An 18,634-nucleotide genomic window follows, 5' to 3' on the forward strand; every position below is an offset into this window, starting at 1 on the left:
TTAAGAGAGTAGACATGGTTCGATCAGGAACCTGTACCAAAAAAACATTCCTTAGTTTCCCGACATAGACCTCCAAAAATCCACTGTTGTAGAAGAATTCTGCCTGCATTATTTTTGCGCTTCGAAAATAAACTTACATCTATTTCGACAATTTTTCCTTGGTTTCTTGCCTCAATATTTAGAACACAAGCTTCCCTCAAATAATTATTCCAATCTATTACTGTATTTTTATTTATTTTTAAATTTTGTTCACACCATTTTATTGAAGTTAACTCTTGACTCTAAGCAAAAATAATCCATAAAACAGTAACAAATGGAAGACGACTGTGCTCAAATCAAGTGTTGTTTCGGACACTTACGTTTTTTTGGCAATTTTTAATATTACACTTCCAAAATATCAACTTTCCGAAGTATAATATAGCGTCAAGGCCATTCTTGCATTGTCTTTGTGTAAGTAATATACCGTATTCCTGAAGTAGCTTTAGTGCATCCTCTTCACTTTGAGGTAGAGACCATATGTCCATATCGTATTAATTAATTAATAAAAAAAATTAGAAAAACACAAACGTAATTAACGAGAGTATGAAACAGATGAAAACGACTACAGCAAAATGACTGCAGAACAGTCTACTTTTATAAAAAGGTAATAATATACATAATGGTAGATATAAAATATAATAAACATAATCTCAGCTTATGGATATTGTTCAGCTATATCAGCTGAGATAGGCCTAAAATTCGCTAAAATAGAACAGCTCAAAATTATGCCACATTATCCCGCACCGTGTTAATGAACCATGTAAATGATAATATGGTTCAAACATCCTGGTGCATTATTTTTCACTCCAATCTAGCGAATATCTACAAGTAGTCGCGATAACGAAGATAGTCTTGGGTTGTAGTCGCGATAATAGCCGTAGTCTCGTATAACAGGAAAGTATCATTTTGGTAGTCTTAGATAACAGAATTGTGATGAATCAAAAAACAGGGTAGTCTCGTATAACAAGAAAGTACCCGTCTAACTTACCAATTTGTAGTTTATTTTACAGCTTTCCTATACTACATTTGTTAAGAGGACGCTATACCTGCATATGTTGTCTCTGGCTTACAAACACATAACATAGCAAATTGTATGTTCTGAATAATCTATTTAACTCTATTATGTTTAACGTAATGTTATTAACCTGTAATGAATTTAAAAGAAAGAATATTATCTAGTGAATCTCATATGGTTTTCATATTTTAATTTTAAAGCAAGTTATGATTATTTTAAAATTTAAAATTGTTTGTACCTCTTAATATACTCATAATTTGCTTTAAAATTAAAATATAAAAAAAAAAAATTAGATTTACTAGATAATAGTCTTAATTCTGAATTTGATAATTGGTCGATACAATAAATTGGTCCAATATTAAACATAACAGAGTTAAATAGATTATTCAGAACGTACAATTCCCCATGTTATGTGTTTGTGAGATAGAGACAACACATGCAGGTGTAGCATCCCATTAAATGAGAAGTTTAGACAAGTTAAATACTTCTACAGTGAAAAATCAAAATACTGTGTCATTCTTGGTCGCTGACATTTTGATTATTATTTGGAGGTGTCCGCTATTCAGAGAACTCGGATTGTAGAAACCTTTTAGTTGGTTCTCAAAAGCACCTGCTATTGAGAGGTGTTCATTAGGAGAGATTGTATTGTATAGTAGTGTACAGGGCATCCTACAATAACTACTTATGATAATTTTTTTATAATTAAATATATTTAAATCCCTTAATTGTATTGTGATGTGTAGAAGCTAATTTATTGTGAGCAGTTATTAAAGATTTATGAACTAATATTTTAGTTAACACACATTTATAGAGAATAGATGTTTTTTCTCATTCAGACATTTTTAATATGTTTTTTCTGTTTCCAACACATTTTATTGTATGCTATGCTTTGAATTATAATATAAAATTTTGAATTAATTATTCATTTTAATATTTTAATTGAGCTTATTTTAAATACCTATCTGGCTATCTATATTCATTAATATTATCTCAGATTTATTTAAACAATATGATTTGTTTATAGTTGGATATGGATTATGGGCATCCAGTTCAATTTTTTTCTGTTTTTAAAAACACTAAAATGTACTTAGATAATAAATGTTTTTTGTCACGCCTGCACCGAAAGTTTGTGGTTTTCGACCACGGTTGAAGCGTTCGAAAGCAACCTTTTTCCGTCCAGCGGGCGGAAAAGAAGAAATCCCCAAAAGTGCCGGCCGCCAGGCGCGTATCCCCTGCACAACCAGAAACTAAAATGTATACCTACCACGGTCCTTCCAAAACATAAACTTTTGGTTACATCTTAAATTTATAGTATAACCTCCTTGCATGACGCATTAACATTTAAACATATTTTGTAGAATAGTCTATAATTGTTGCATAGATCCCTGCATAACCTTTTCCATGAACGCAGGGGCGTGACAAAAAATAGTATGTATGGCTCGCGCGGGAAGGCAATTTCCCGCCCTTGCCACACAATATACTATTGTGTTAAAAAAAATTCTCCTCGTATAGTATATTAAAGTTAATTAATATTTATAATATTTTGAATGCCTATTGGTATTATGATATAATCATTTTCCAATTATTAATTACAATATATTTATTCCAAAAGCATCCTTAATTATAAGTACCTAATAATATTTAGTTATTTATATATTTTATATTATTTATAAAGTATTACCTGAAATTATTTTGAATCAAATACTTTGTTTCATCACATTATTAAATATAAACTGTTATATTAGAATACTCTTAATATGGCGCATATTATACTTATACTTCAAATAAACATATTTCAGATTTGAATGTCTATGTTTACCTGGTACAACAGGTATCAAGTGTGAGATTGATATTAATGAATGTGATAGCAACCCATGCAATTACGGTGCTTGTGAAAATAAAATCAATGGTTTTATTTGTGCATGTGAAGATGGTTATGAAGGCAGATTTTGTGAAACAGAAATAAACGAATGTGAAAGATTCAAGTATGATTTTTATTTTATCAGTAACAAATAATTTGAAATAACTTTTAACAATTATTTTGTAGACCTTGTGATCACGGAACGTGCATGGATCGGCGTGCTGGTTACTATTGTGATTGTGCTCCAAAATATGGTGGTAAAAATTGTTCTGTAGAATTATTTGGATGTCAGGATCATCATTGTTTAAACAATGGTACTTGTAAACCATATTTGATTGATGAAATTGAACATCGCTATAATTGTTCTTGTCCATATGGATTTCATGGTCATATATGTGATAAGGTTAGTTAAATAGAAAATTAAAAAAAAAAGTTACTAATTTCTTATTTTCATAATTGTGTTTTAGACTACTACTATGTCACTAACTGGTGAGTCTCGTATTGTGGTCAACACCACTAGAGATGAAGGCTATGACATATCATTTAGATTTAAAACAACATTACCAAGTGGTCTATTAGCAATTGGTGGTGGATCAACGTTTTACATATTAGAATTGGTTAAGGGCCGTTTGAATTTGCATTCAAGTTTGTTAAATAAGTGGGAAGGAGTATTTATTGGTTCTGAACTTAACAACAGCCAATGGCAAAAAGTAAACTGCCCCATTCAAAATACTTTTTAATAAATAAATATTTTAATACATTTTGTTTACCATTAAGGTTTTTGTTGCTATTAATTCATCACATTTAGTATTGTCTGCCAACGAGGAACAAACTATTTACCCTATTAACTTGAATGAAGGAGCTAACCCTACACATACTAGTTTTCCTACTACATATGTTGGTGGAACTATTTCAAATTTGAGACTTTTACCCCACGGACCCCCTTACTTTACTGGTTGTATTGAGAATCTTCTTATAAATGGACAATGGGTAAGAAAATAAAGTAATATTTTGAATTAAAATTTAAAACACTAGAATATTGTTTAAATATTTTTTAGGTTTTACCAGATGATAAAGTAGGTTCAACAATAGGTTTAACTAATGTTGATATCGGTTGCCAAAGGAATGATCAATGCTTTCCCAATCCATGTCACAATAGTGGTCATTGTACTGATTTGTGGAAAACATTCAGTTGTACATGTGAAAGACCGTATCTTGGAAATACTTGTCAATACAGTAAGATTTAATTAATTTTTTTCTGTATTTACTAGAATCTAAATTAAAATACTTTTACTCAGTCCAGCAGAGATCATACCATAGCTAAACAAAAATTATTTCTCCTGCTCATCCCCACGCGTCTACCCGGCCATGGTAGAATCGATCTCGATGGAAGGGTTTTATGTGGGGATGCACAGAATCTCGTAGTGTTCTATCGCTGGACATAGTCTAGTTACAATTTATAAGTCTATTTTATTTTGTGAAATAGGTTTCCCAGCTGCAACATTTGGTCATGAAAATATCACAACTGGTCTAGTCACGGTCAATGTATTTGCTGTGGCCAAAAGAGCTGTTAGAAATATTGTGGATATTTCAATGTTTATTCGAACACGTCAAACCAGAGGAGCTATATTTTATTTAGGATCTATGCCAGGAATGGTTACATTTTCTGAAGAAACTCATATTGCAGCTGAACTTGAAGGTGGTGAACTACTAGTCAGAATACAATTCAATGCAACTCCTGAATCATATACTGTTGGAGGCGTAAAACTAGATGATGGTCATGATCATTTAATACAGGTAAACCTAGGGTTTTTTAGTCTTAGACTATCTTTAAAAGTTTAACTTATTTATTTTACTTTGCATTCTCACTAAATAAATTCAAAATATTATTTAAATTATATATTTTTAGGTTGTTCGTAATATAACATTGGTTCAAGTAAAAATCAATGGAACAGAATATTTTAGAAAAACTATTAGTGCCACTGGTCAACTTGATGTCCAAGTTTTATACTTGGGGGGTTTTCCATCTTCTAAACCATCAAGACGTGATTTATCAGACCCATTAATTGTTATGGATAACATTTTACCTCGTCCTAATACTATAGAACGACATATTCGACAAACGACAGCTGATAAATTTGAAGGAATACCTCATTTTAAAGGAATAATTCAAGATGTACAGGTATTAATAATACATTATTATTATTTATTGATATTGCCCAAGGTCAAAATTTAGGGATGACCCTAATAATATTCAATTGGTAAATGGATGCTTTACCTCTAAAATGTATCTTCTATTTTACAAAATGTTCATTACTTTTAACTTGATTCAATGTTTTTATTAATGAAATAATTACTGTTACTGGGTTTTAAGATAGTGAAAACATGTAATCATCATCGTTTTTGTGTTTAGGTTTCTATTATTTATCATGATATCAATGTGAATAATTAATGAATACTTTTAGTCAGTGGTCGGGAATAGCGCGCTACTTGTAGTGACGCTACTTTATTTGTAGTGCCGCTACATTACGCCTTAGATAGCGAAATACTATAGCGCGCTAAACATTTCCGGTTAGCGTAGCGAAAATTATCATTATTTTTTCGCTACCTGCAATCTAATTGGTGATTATTAAAATATAAATTATGATTATATTTGTTTATTTATATTATGATAATGATGAGTGTATGAGTGAAGTGTTTGTCCTGGATCCTTTCTAGTGACCAAATGTCAAATCAATACACACTAGTTTTAAAAAATGTAGCAAAAAAGTAGCACACTACATTTAGACAATAGTGTTAGAAGTAGCACACTAAATTTAAAAAAAAGTAGCGATTGCGAGCTACTTTTTTGGGGAGTAGCTGTAGCGTTAGCGTGCTACAAAAAACTATTAGCGTCCGACCACTGCTTTTCATACCATTAATATTTATTTTAACTTTGTCATTGTTTGACCATAAATAAATCTATGAACCGCCACACCTTTTACACATAAATTACCTATCTGCATGTATTGTCTATTGTCTCCTTCTTACAAACTTATAACAGCATTTTTGAATTCAGTATAAATGTTATGTTAACTTTAATATTAGAGTGAGTCACAATTTAAGATATACCTTTTATATCTTATATTTTAAATCGTAGAGTGAGTTGACCTATTATCAATCTTGAAGGTAAAAATGTTATCTGTGTTTGTACATCGGGTTTTTATAATAATTTAATTTAAAAATTTAGACATTCTAACTTTGTTCCACCCACTTCTAAGATCTAAGACAACAATCAGTAATAAACTATTAATATAAAAAGCCATCATCAGACCGGGTTGGTCTTACGGCATCCAGATTTGGGGCTCTGCCAAACCCTCCAACACAAGAATAAATCTGGCATTCCAGTCAATCTGTCTGCGGCAAATTGTTTCTGCTCCATGATACATCACAAATAATAACCTCCACAAAGACCTAGATATTCCATCGCTCTCCTAACAAACTAAGTCTCACTAAGTCTCCTTTTAAGTTAATCCATCACAACAATCCATTAATAAAACGCCTATCTTCTTTTACAATCCCTGATAACCCCCAGAGACGTCTTAAACGATACTGACCTTGAGATCTCCTAATTTAATCTGTGGGGTGGCACTTCTGAGTGCCCTCCCTTATCTGCCAGTCTCGCTATGTAAATATCTTAATTCAAAATTACTTCTTGTACAAATGTTGTATAGATAATAATTAAATATATTTTTAATAAAAAAATTAAAAAAAAAAAAGATATTCTAACTCATATTTTTATACCTTTAAGTTTGATAGTAAGTCAATTCACTCTTATATAGCTACACAAAATTGAAAATTTGATCTTGCTTAACACAAGTTTGGTATGTAGGTTATTTGTAAGATGGAGACAATGCAAATGTGATGTTATATTAATTTGTATAATATCAGTACTATTAATTGACCCCATTGGGTCACTTGTATTAATACAATACCGGTCGACTTGTGTGTGGAGGGGGGGTGTTATCCTAACTCTAACCCGAATAAATTGGTTGCTGCCTAGGTCTTTTCTTATGTTCAAATGAGTATATAATATGTAACAATAAGTCCAAACATATTTCTATTTAATTTATATCAACTATAAAGTAATTTAATTATGAAATAATTTTTATTCTACTTAAATTAGCGATGGGCATGAAATCCAAATATCAGGATATCTAAATCTGGATTTAAATCACATTCTTATCAGGATTTCTTAAATTATCTGAATTATCTTGATTTATTGATTTGCTTTATATGTGACTTATAGTTATTTTTAATGTATGGTAAAATATTTTTTTTTTAATTGTAATGAAAATATGTTATAAAATTAAATTTATTAAAATATAAAAATGAGTCATTAATCAGTATATTCGGATTTCAAAAATCCTGATTATTCGGATAATCCGTGATACAATAATTCGGATTTTCGAAATCCGGATATGCCCACCACTAACTTAAATAGGGCAGTCTTAGCCCCATCAAGTACACATTATTAGATATTACTTAAATTGTTGAAAATCCAAAAATAAAATAGGAGAACTTTTAGGTATGTCTTAGCTTATAAATATGATTTTAATTTATAATTTATATTCTAGATCAGCAATGGATCTCAAACCATGGTTGTTGAATTTTATCCATTGGGAATTCAAAATAAAGATTTAGTTGTACCTAAAGCATTTGGTTCTGTATCATTTAATCAAGATGAAATTGCACAAGGTGTCTTGTCTGATGATACATGTCGTTCAAATCCTTGCCATAACGATGGAGTATGTTCAGTAACCTGGAATGATTTTACATGTAAATGTCCATTGGGTTACAAAGGAAAACAGTGCCAAGAAATGGAATTTTGTCAACTTCAAGATTGTCCTCTGGGTAGTGAATGTCGAAATTTAAATCATGGATATGAATGTGTTGCCAAAATTACGTTAGATAGTCGAAATACAACTGAGCCACTTTTACAATACAATTTTATTAAAGGACAACAGGTTATTCCACTAACTCATATTGAAGTCAATTATCGAACTAGAACTGGTGGATCAATTATGTATGTTTCCAACAAGAAAAATAGCAATGACTCGGAATACACATTCTTCACAATGATTGCTTATAAAGATCGGGTATAACAATTTAATAAGACATACAAATACATATGATTAATAATATTATGAATTATTTCTTCAAATAATAATTTACAATTTTTATTATGTTATAGTTTATTATCGCATGGAAATTGGAAAAAGAAAGTTCCATTAGTACGAAACAAGTGCACAAAGATCATTTAGATTCCGAGTGGACAACTATTGTGTTCAAATTAGCTGATAATAAAATTCAAGGTGGTTTAGTTGGTGCAATAGATGACACTAATCAATTTCTTATTGCTGGAAATTTTTCTTTATCCAACTGGATTGAATTAGTTACATCAAATCCCATTCTTATAGGTAAAATATTATGTTTGTTATTATTATACTCTGTTCCATCTAAGAGTGAACTGCTTTCGCGCACGCAGACTGAGCCGCCGAACAGTACCTGACCTCCCTTGCGATAGTTATGCATTCTGTGATTGGCGGACAGTCATCGCCAGCCGTCGTCGGTAATCGAGTGCCCGTATTATAACCGATGTCCGGATCGTGGTGAGAATGCGCGGAAAAAACATGTTTTGATCAGCCGAGTGGTTCACTCTTAGATGGAACAGAGTATACTTATTAGAATACTATGTTTTGAGATTGAGACTAATCCAATAAAATATTTTAATATAATATGTTAGACAACCAAAATGTAGAAAAATATATTGTGACTAAATGTATGGTTGGTTTTATATAATAGTTATATTTTTATATTATAGTTATTATTGTATTATAATTAAATCACGGTAAAATAAAATAAATAAATAAATAATAATACATTTTTTCTTTTCTTTTCTGCTTTGATCATTCATAACTTGTATGTTTATATGTTTAATATTTTTATATCAATTATAAATTTGTTTTTTCAGGAAGCGGAGAACGCTATCATGATATACTAGGAAATAATGTTGAACATGTAACATATATGACTGATGCAGATACAAATTCATTAGATATGGTTGATTCTAACACAAGATTGCATTTTGAAGATACAATGCAACATGATGTACCTTCTGTAGGAGGCTTTTATAAGGTATTTCATTTGAATATATATAATGTAAAATATAATATCTTGATTTATTAGGTTTTGAATTTATAGGGTTGTCTTGGGGAAATAAGAATTGGTGGTTTGCTGTTACCTTATTTTACACCAACTGAACTCAATACCAACAATCAAACCGATCATTTTGTGATGCTATCACATAATTCAACCACTCAAAATTTTGATTTAGATTGTTTACTATGCTATGATTACGAATGTAAAAATGGTGGAAGGTAAAAATTTAAAAACAATATATTCTTTCTATATGCTGTTTGACATTTTTTATTTTTTGTTAGATGTAAAAAAGCTACAGAGTCCTATGTTTGTGAATGTCAACCTGGTTATGAAGCTGATGACTGCTCTGCAAATATCAACGAGTGCTTGTCTAATGAATGCAGAAATTCAGCAGAATGCATTGATGGAATTGCCAATTATACATGCCAATGTAAAATTGGTTGGATGGGCACATTGTAAGTGAATTTTTAATATCTATCATTTAAAGTTTGTTAATTAACTACTAACCATGAAGACTTCTATAACAGTAAAACAACCTTCGGCTGTGTTTAATAGTTTGTAAAATTACACATTCATGTACACTTTTCTGTGTTTTATTATGTATGTGCATTAATACACACTGTATTGAGATCAGGAAAAAAAATGATTTAAATATTTCTATTAATTATACATTTACCATTATTATAATGGTTACGAAATTATTCCAATTTACTAGATATAATGATCTGACATCATAATATATATATATATATATATACTAGCTGAATATGTGCACTTCGTTGCCCGTTAAATGTACCAACTCTATATGACTCAAACTTTGTTCAATTCGTTATTTAATATTCGGTGTATGGTGTTTAAAATTAATCTTAACTTTTCCGTTGCTGGAATAAAAATTCTGATTCACAGCAGTATATTATCAGGTAGGCAATCTACCTGCGGTAGATTGCGGACTCCTAGTTTGTACGTAAGTGTATGATTTAACTCTAAAGTACCAAAGTTATATCAAGTTTGTCGTATTCTACCTATGGTGGATTAATATAATTAATTAATACAAAATCCTAACCTAACTTGTCGCGTCACTGTTGTATTTTTGACATTCAGATTTCCTACTTTTCCGGTGGATTTTCCTAAAATTTTGTTTCATAATAACCTTCTCCGTGATATACTCTTTTGTTTAAAAAAAATCAAGAAGATCTGATAAGTAGTTCCAGAGTTAACCCTGTACAAAGATTTTCATTTCACATTTATATAGTTAGAAGATATATTATAATAATTATAATATATTGACAAAAAATAATAATACAAATCAACAAAGGTGCCCGTAACCAAGCAATATACAATACACTATTATTATTTTAATCCGCAACTTAACTTGTTGTTTTTGGCTTGTCGCCAGGTGTATTTGAAGCTGTACGATAAATTTACTGCGCAATGCGATAATGAAATCGAATGTGGCGCACAATTTGATGTAAAACTGTAGAAAAAAACAATAAAAAAACAAATGAATTAATTTCCTTGGTTTGCACTTAAATACAGTCAAATCCGCTTAATTGGGACACATCGGGCAGTGACCCATTTGTCCCCATTATCCTGACTGTCCCGATTAACCGAAGAATTTTACATATTATACATTCATTCGGGACTGTCATTAATGTCCCCATTAAGCAGGTGTCCCCTTTAAGCGGATTCTACTGTATATACAAAAATAAATATCGCCATTTCGCCAGGTGTGCATTTAAAAGCCTATAACTCTGGAACCACTTATCGTACAGCGTAAAAACTTCACAGAAACCACCTACATATCAATCTTAATATGCCCTGAAATTTTTATCGAAATCGGTTTGGTGGATCTTGAGTTATAAAATTTATTCAAAATGTACATTCATTTGTATATATAAAGATATATATACAAGGTGATTCACCAAGTTTGCCCACCCCTCCCCCCTTTTCCCTGTGATAATGAATTTATTCAGATTCTGATTTTTGGAATATTACGTATATTTTTTTGAAAAATTATTTCTATACTACACTGGTTAAATTCAAAAGCGGCAACATGTGACTGCAACATAGTCTGTCATTTTTTTTTTTTTTTTTGGCTAAGGCCTCTGCAAATGTGTCATTTTTAAGGAGTTGTGTTTAGGCAATTATTTCGTTTATGTGAAATAGCCGTCGCACTGACAAAAATTAAAGTACTTCTAGTGGTTCGATTTAAAAAATGAAAAAATGTTTGTATTGGTAAACAAGTTTACTTTGCATCAGTCGGAGCACTTTTTCAATTTTAGCAAATTCTTGACGAGAATAAATATTTTACATTTTATAAATTTATAAATTTTTATTATTGAATATATTCAAAATTATAAAAATATAAAAAATATGCTCCGACCGATGCAAAGTAGACTTGTTGACCAATTAAAACATCTTTACATTTTTTTAAATCGAACCACTAGAAGTACTTAAATTTTTGTCAGTCGCTAAGGTCGTTTTGATGAAAAAATAATAGAGTTTGTAGGGGCCTTATATAGACCATTCAGGTCCTTCGCCGCAACCACCACTTCCCTCCATCTGTTTCAATCCGTGGCTAGTTCTTCACCATTCAAGATTCCCAGCATCTCCAATTCCTTATGGACCCTGTCTAACCATCTTTGTCTTGGACGGCCGAGTGGTCTGTTGCTCTTCGGCTTCCAGCAGATCACCTGACCGATTGTCTGTTCTCGACCTCGCCATACATGCCCTGCCCAGCTTATCCTTTTGCTTTCATAGTAGCTATTATATTTGAGTCTTCTAACATGCTTATTACCTCTTTATTCTTTCTTCGCTCATATTCTCCCGTGTTTTAATTTCTTCTGGGGCCAAAAATTTGTCGTAGCACCTTTCTCTCAAATCTTGCTAGGTTTTGCTCGTCTGTTTTGGTTGTGGCCCAGGTTTCACACGCATATATCGCTATCGGGAGTATCATTACTTTGTATAAAGTTAGTTTAGATCTGATTGAAACTAATTTAGATTTTAATATTGTCTTTAATCCGAAGAAGCACTTGTTAGCTGAGTTTATTCTGTTTTGTATTTCCTTGTGGTTACAATATTGCCCGACACGCTCTATTCCACCCCTAGATATTTGAAGTTTTCGACCAACTCGAACTCCATATCTCTTACTATCAAATTATTGTGTCTATTATTTTTCCGTGACAGTATCATGTACTTTGTTTTTCCTTCATTTATAGTTAGCCCCATTCGTATACTTTCATCCGTGAGAGCTTCTGCCATACCCTGAAGATCGCTCTCAGATTTGGACATTAATACTATGTCATCAGCGTATGCTATTAGTTTGACAGTCTTAGATTCTTGTAGTTTGACTCCTATACCGGAGTTTAATACATTTCTAAACACTTCCTCCAACACAATGTTGAAGAGCATTGGTGAAAGTGCATCTCCCTGTTTCAGTCCTGTGTTGATCATGAATGCCTTCGATAGTTAGCCATTAAATTTGACCATACATTTAGAGTATTGAACACATGCTCTTATCATTCTTGTGATTTTTGCTGGTACCCGAAGCTTTTCCATGGCTTTCCATAGACTTTCCCGATTAATAGAGTCATATGCCTGTGTATAATCTACAAATAGCATGAATAGTTCTTGGATATATTCGTAACATTTTTCCATTACTTGTTTGACAATATGTATTTGATTCACCATTGATTTTCCCCTTCTGAAGCCTCCCTGGTACTCCCCGACTATTTCGTCTCCATATGCCTTGAGTTTATTATGGAGGACATTTGATAGAACTTTGTATGATATATCTAGTAAAGAGATGCCTCTATAATTGTTGCAATTCATAATATCTCCTTTGTTCTGTATCATTTAATTTTACAAAAATGTTTGGGATACTTTCACTAAATAGAGTTTGATCTCCTTCCAATTATAAGGTGTTATATTAAATCTTCATGGTGTTATCTATTATGTTTTTTTAGCTGTGAAATTGATATCAATGAGTGTGAATCCAACCCATGCCACCACAATGGTATTTGTATTGATCAGTTAGGTGATTTTGAATGCAATTGTACAGATGACTATGAAGGAAAAACATGTGAACAGTTAAAGCTTGTTACTTGCGATAATTTACCATGTAAAAATGGTGCCAACTGCTTCAAGATTCCAGGTACATTACAAAATAATTCAAATATTTTTTAATGTTGAACTTTAATTTGTATAATTTTGTCATGTTATAGATCAATTTGGTAATAATTATACCTGTTCATGTTTGGAAGGATTTTCGGGCACAACTTGTGACACAGCTTTCTGTGATACTAATGAGTGTCAGAATAATGGTTTATGTAAAAAAGAGGTATTAATGTTTGCCTTTATTAAATAATTATTTTATATTATACCTGGATGAATAAATAATACAAATTAAATTGACAGGAATCTCCTTTCTGTGAATGTCCATTGGGCTTTAAGGGCCATCTTTGTGAGCAGAATATTGATGATTGTTTTGATAACGATAATCAACAAAAATGCCAGCACGGTGGTCAATGTATTGATGGTATTAATGAATTCACTTGTAATTGTACAGACACTGGTAAATTCATTTAAAAATCATTAATAAATTGTATTCTTTAATTCTTTTTAAAATTTTTTTTTAGGATACACTGGCGATGACTGCAGTATTGATATTGATGAATGTTTTGATCTCAATATACAATGTGGTCATCGTGGGGAATGTAAGAATACGCCAGGTTCTTTCATCTGTGCGTGTGAAAAAGGTTATTGTGGAAATTATTGTGATTTGATTAATCCTTGTTTACCAGTAAGTACTTATAATATTTTGTATTTAAATATGCTATTATTAATTTGTCATACTATTATATACTTGTTACAGGAAAACCCTTGTAATAATGGAGGATTTTGCCAAGAGCATTGTACTGATGTAATAGTCTATGAATGTCAGTGTGCCAATGGTTATGTTGGACAAAACTGCACCGAGGTAAATGAACATAAATTATTTTATTAATATTATACATTATTAAATAACAGTTTTATTGCTTATAAAAAGGAGAATTTTTAAAATCGGTTTTTATCATTGTTATCATTGTTAAACATTACAACTTCTGCTGTACAAGCATAAACCAAAATACCTGATATTTATTTTGTCTTTTAAAAGTCCAAATAATACTGTGTAAGGGGGAAATCTAGTATAGCGCGGTGGTTGGCCACAGTCACTAATGTGTGCTGCAGTCAACTACCGTCAGGCATCGCTGGCTCCTGGATGGATGACCACTCGGTTTCCTGGTGATAAATTCTTGCCCCACTTATAACACATGTATTACAACAAACTGTTATCCCCCAAAACAAGCTAATACCATAATTGCTGAAGCTCAAAGGTTAATTTTAAAAATATTTTAAAAATTCAAAATAAATTACTCAACTTGGAATTATTTTTTAAATAAGATAATACCAAATTACTTTTAATTGTAATACATTTGTACTCAATGTAGATTATATATGAAATAAAAGCCTCAACATTTAGTATCTGGTGCTCTTGAGGATAATTTTTGAAATAATACTTATTGCATATTTATTAAAACCTACTATTATCATTATTTTTTAAATTTATGTTATTTATCTTAAACATTTTATTATTATAGCTGCCAATCATTCACAACTATGCAGATATAGCATTAATTGTCGGCCCAATATTACTTATTCTACTTATTGGTGGTATGGGTAGTTTACTTGTACTATTAATGATGGCACGAAAGAAAAGAGCTACACGGGGTACTTATAGCCCTAGTTGTCAAGAATATTGCAATCCTAGAGTTGAATTAGACAATGTACTGAAACCTCCACCGGAAGAACGACTTATCTAATTATAATTTTTACTTTTTAAACTATTTTAAGAACAATAATTATGTAATTGGTTATACGATTTTATACATTTTAACAGTTAATGAATTTTATTTAAACTATATTAATGATCTCTTTATTTTTGTTTAGCGGCCATTTTATACACTTCATTTAATTTATCATACATTTATGATTTTTATTTAAATTGCAATTTTTCCAGTATTCTTTTTTTGTTTATGTAAGTTTTAAAAATTTAGTTGATTATCATCCTACTTAACACAATGATATTCTGTTTTTTATTTGTACTTCTTAAATAACAGTTATTAGAAACAATTATTGTTGATAGTTAAGAATAGTTGAGTTATATTTAATGAGTTTATTTAAAATTATTCAACTTGGAACAAAACCATAACTGAAATATTCCCAATTTAACAAAAGATACTTTAATAGTTTTGTATAGTACTTAAAAAATAAGTCTGTTATATAATAATGTTGCACTTTTAATTAAGCCATTTTTTTAAATGTATTTATCTTGAATGTTTTAAAGTACAATTTAAAACATAATTTATATATATTATGTGTTGGTAGTTAATATCATTTTTCAAACTTCAAAAGTTTGAACAAAATATTTACTTAATGGTTTTGTGATTTTTATACTTTTATTTAGCACTACTAAATATTATAAATTTTTTTATATTAGATGTATTTAAAATTGAATTGCTAACTGTATAAGTATATAATGCATTTATATACAATACGTATTTTAATCATAGTAGGTAGTTGCTTTCATAAATATTAATTTGTAGTATAATTTTTGAACATTTCCAGCTCTCTTTAAAAATGATTAATGTAATCAATTTTATATTTATTGGTTAATTTCCATCCTATTTATTATAAGAAACATAAAGTATAAAGCAACCCAAACTATTGATTTTCATAAAATATTAAAATTTATCTCAACTGACATTGTATAATTTTGATCGCATTAATAGTTGGTCTTTTTTATGAAAAGTAAACTTGCCCATAATGTTATTTTTACATTGTATTATGAGCTTACTCTAAAGTGATAATCGTGTTACTCTTTGTGATATAAACCGTAAAACTATACATTGTATTTAGATGTAATATTTAGGGTTTAATTATTCCGTCCTCAGTTAATTGTGTAATAACAGGGTAGTTAGTAATATAATCACATGCATTTTTTGAACAGATTTAATTTTTTTATACATATGAGTTTAAGGGTGTGCAATAGACTGTACTCTTAAAAATGATTTTGTGGTTTCAATGTTCACTAAACTGTAAAGATAATACGAATATGCTTATTTGTGTTGTAATAAATTTATTATCTGCTGTTTCGTGACATTTTCTGATTTTTTTATCTCTATTAAATAGTGTTGAACAAAATTAAATCTGTTTGAAAATTGTGTGTGTATTTTACTGTAATTAATATGTTATGTTTGAATGGATTTTAAACAAAATATATTTGGTATAAGGGTGTATGTAACTATTTTTTTTTTTTTTTGTAAAACTACACTCACTAAAAATTTGCACCCATTGTATATTTTTATATCAGTATTATTCGCCATGTTATAAAAACCGATTGAATAATAATTTTCAACAAATTATAATTATTTAATATTCATAAAATATTTTTGGAATACATTGTAGTATGTACTATGTTTTGTATTGATTTGACAAACTAATAATATTCATGTTTTAAAATTGTTTTTTTTTTATATTTAATTTAATAATTATTATAAGTGCATACAGTTTTTCGTGTTAAATATGTATTTTCAAATTACATTAAAAATTCATGTATCAATATATTTTTTTTTTTTTTATCTTTTCCAATTCACATAAGAAAAAAGGCTTTGAAAGTGCAGAATTGATCGTTCCATTTGAAACAATCGTCTCCTTTACTCCAATACTCTACACGGTCTTCATATTTGCCACTATTTTTTGACTTTAATTTTGTGTGGTTCGTCTTTCAGTCAGTTGATGTATCATCATTTTTGGCTGATACCAAACCAAACGAACAAATCCTCTTTTGATAAATCATTACCAGAAATCCGAAAATGATAATCAACACCGCAACATAAGCAATTAAAACCCATGTGGGTATATATCATGAAATAAATTAAAAATAATATATAAAATGTCACCTGTTTTCTGGGTACTTAAATCATTATGCATTTCTCTCGAGTGTCTTCTTATCGCGATTAAAGATATTATATCTTTAATCATAGTCCGTCAATTGTTTCAACACATCAAAGTTTTCTTGTTCACTTGTAATGCTGACTAATCACATTCCGTGATACATAATAATAGCAGAACACCATAGATTCGTATCAATTGGCCTAATTGTGTACCTACAGTACAAACTAATATATGATGTAAGCAGGTTGAAATGATCAGCCACCAGGATACAGCATTATTCCACTTCCACTGTGGTAAATTATGTGTGGTGCTGGGGCTGTAACATTTGGTTATTTTTAAACTATATTATACATATTTAAACATTTTAGAAAAAGTTTTTAAGAGGACACCTGGACACCATAACAAACTGTTTTACAAACGTACCTAGTACCTACTAAATCTGTTTTTAGTAGAATCAATTTTGTTTGGTTAGCTTTAAGGGGGCTGGAGCGTACATGTTTTAAGGAATAATATTTAGATTTTGGCAATTCATATTATGACATATTGTACTTTTATTGGAATTTAATGTTAATATTTTCATTTTCTATACACCGTACAATTTTCAAAATATTTTGACTCTTTTTGAGCTGTTTACGAACATTGTCAGTTTTCAATTTTTTTAGTTTTTTTTTCTATAAATATCAATAAAAATGTATTTGTTGGGTAAAAAAGCGTGAAAATGTAATACAAGGCTCCTGATATATTGTTTCAATAGCAGTTGAAAAACACTGAAAATACCATACAATACAATACATAGTCACATTTTTTTTAAAAAGCATTTAAAGTTCGAATTTTGACAAAATATATCAAATTTAAAATTTAATAATTATTTTTAGTTAAAAATGTATAAAATGTTCAACTTTTATAGCTAAGGATTAAAAATTGAAAACAAGGTCCCACGTAAGTAGTTAATTCTGTTACCAAAAAATCTAAAAAATATATTTACACAGTTTATTTGTATAGTCATTTTAGGTTCAAATTTGGACGAAATTACATATTAAAAAACCTAGAATGACTATTTTGGTTATTTTGTTGTGATTGTTTTATATTATTTGTTTGGATAGGTACTTGAAACTTCTCATAGGCGAATCTACAGGGTGTGCCAGGGCACACCCTGCGACTCGTATAAACCTGTGTAGGGCCCATAATAATCATTTCAGTTACAACGGTATTGAGTCTAAACATTAAACAATTTTTTTTTTAATTTTAATAAATCGTGTCCGCGTCAGGGTTCAGATATTGTCAATAAATTAATATTATCGCGATAAACAGAGTTGATTGTTGATAAGAGATCAGCAATATTATCAAGAAAATAGAAAAGTCTAAGTTAAGGTCATTCAGTTACATTATACTTATCTATGGACTATGGTTAAAGTCCAGTATGTCTCAAGATCGCTTAGAATCTCTCTTATTTTTATTTGTGGAACAGGAATTAACTAACTCAGTGGACATAATTAATAATGTAATTGAAGAGTTCAAAGTTA

General features: G+C 30.0%; 1 protein-coding gene across 3 annotated transcripts in view; it reads left to right on the top strand.

Moving 5' to 3' along the window:
* Window positions 1–15,078, top strand: part of LOC100160959 (protein crumbs) — a 28,808-nt gene extending 13,730 nt beyond the window's left edge. For all 3 annotated transcript variants that reach the window (XM_016803737.2, XM_016803738.2, XM_016803739.2), the window contains 17 exons: window positions 3,102–3,318; window positions 3,383–3,625; window positions 3,693–3,905; window positions 3,974–4,151; window positions 4,402–4,712; window positions 4,825–5,097; window positions 7,532–8,053; window positions 8,149–8,374; window positions 8,929–9,092; window positions 9,159–9,334; window positions 9,398–9,571; window positions 13,082–13,269; window positions 13,340–13,455; window positions 13,533–13,689; window positions 13,754–13,917; window positions 13,990–14,094; window positions 14,756–15,078. In XM_016803737.2, coding sequence (XP_016659226.1) covers window positions 3,102–3,318; window positions 3,383–3,625; window positions 3,693–3,905; window positions 3,974–4,151; window positions 4,402–4,712; window positions 4,825–5,097; window positions 7,532–8,053; window positions 8,149–8,374; window positions 8,929–9,092; window positions 9,159–9,334; window positions 9,398–9,571; window positions 13,082–13,269; window positions 13,340–13,455; window positions 13,533–13,689; window positions 13,754–13,917; window positions 13,990–14,094; window positions 14,756–14,977 — 3,649 coding nt within the window. In that variant the 3' untranslated portion in view covers window positions 14,978–15,078. The remainder of the gene's footprint in view (window positions 1–3,101; window positions 3,319–3,382; window positions 3,626–3,692; window positions 3,906–3,973; window positions 4,152–4,401; window positions 4,713–4,824; window positions 5,098–7,531; window positions 8,054–8,148; window positions 8,375–8,928; window positions 9,093–9,158; window positions 9,335–9,397; window positions 9,572–13,081; window positions 13,270–13,339; window positions 13,456–13,532; window positions 13,690–13,753; window positions 13,918–13,989; window positions 14,095–14,755) is intronic.
* The last annotated feature ends 3,556 nt before the right edge of the window (window positions 15,079–18,634 follow it).

Source organism: Acyrthosiphon pisum, chromosome A1 (assembly GCF_005508785.2).
Source record: "Acyrthosiphon pisum isolate AL4f chromosome A1, pea_aphid_22Mar2018_4r6ur, whole genome shotgun sequence".
Taxonomy (NCBI): domain Eukaryota; kingdom Metazoa; phylum Arthropoda; class Insecta; order Hemiptera; family Aphididae; genus Acyrthosiphon; species Acyrthosiphon pisum.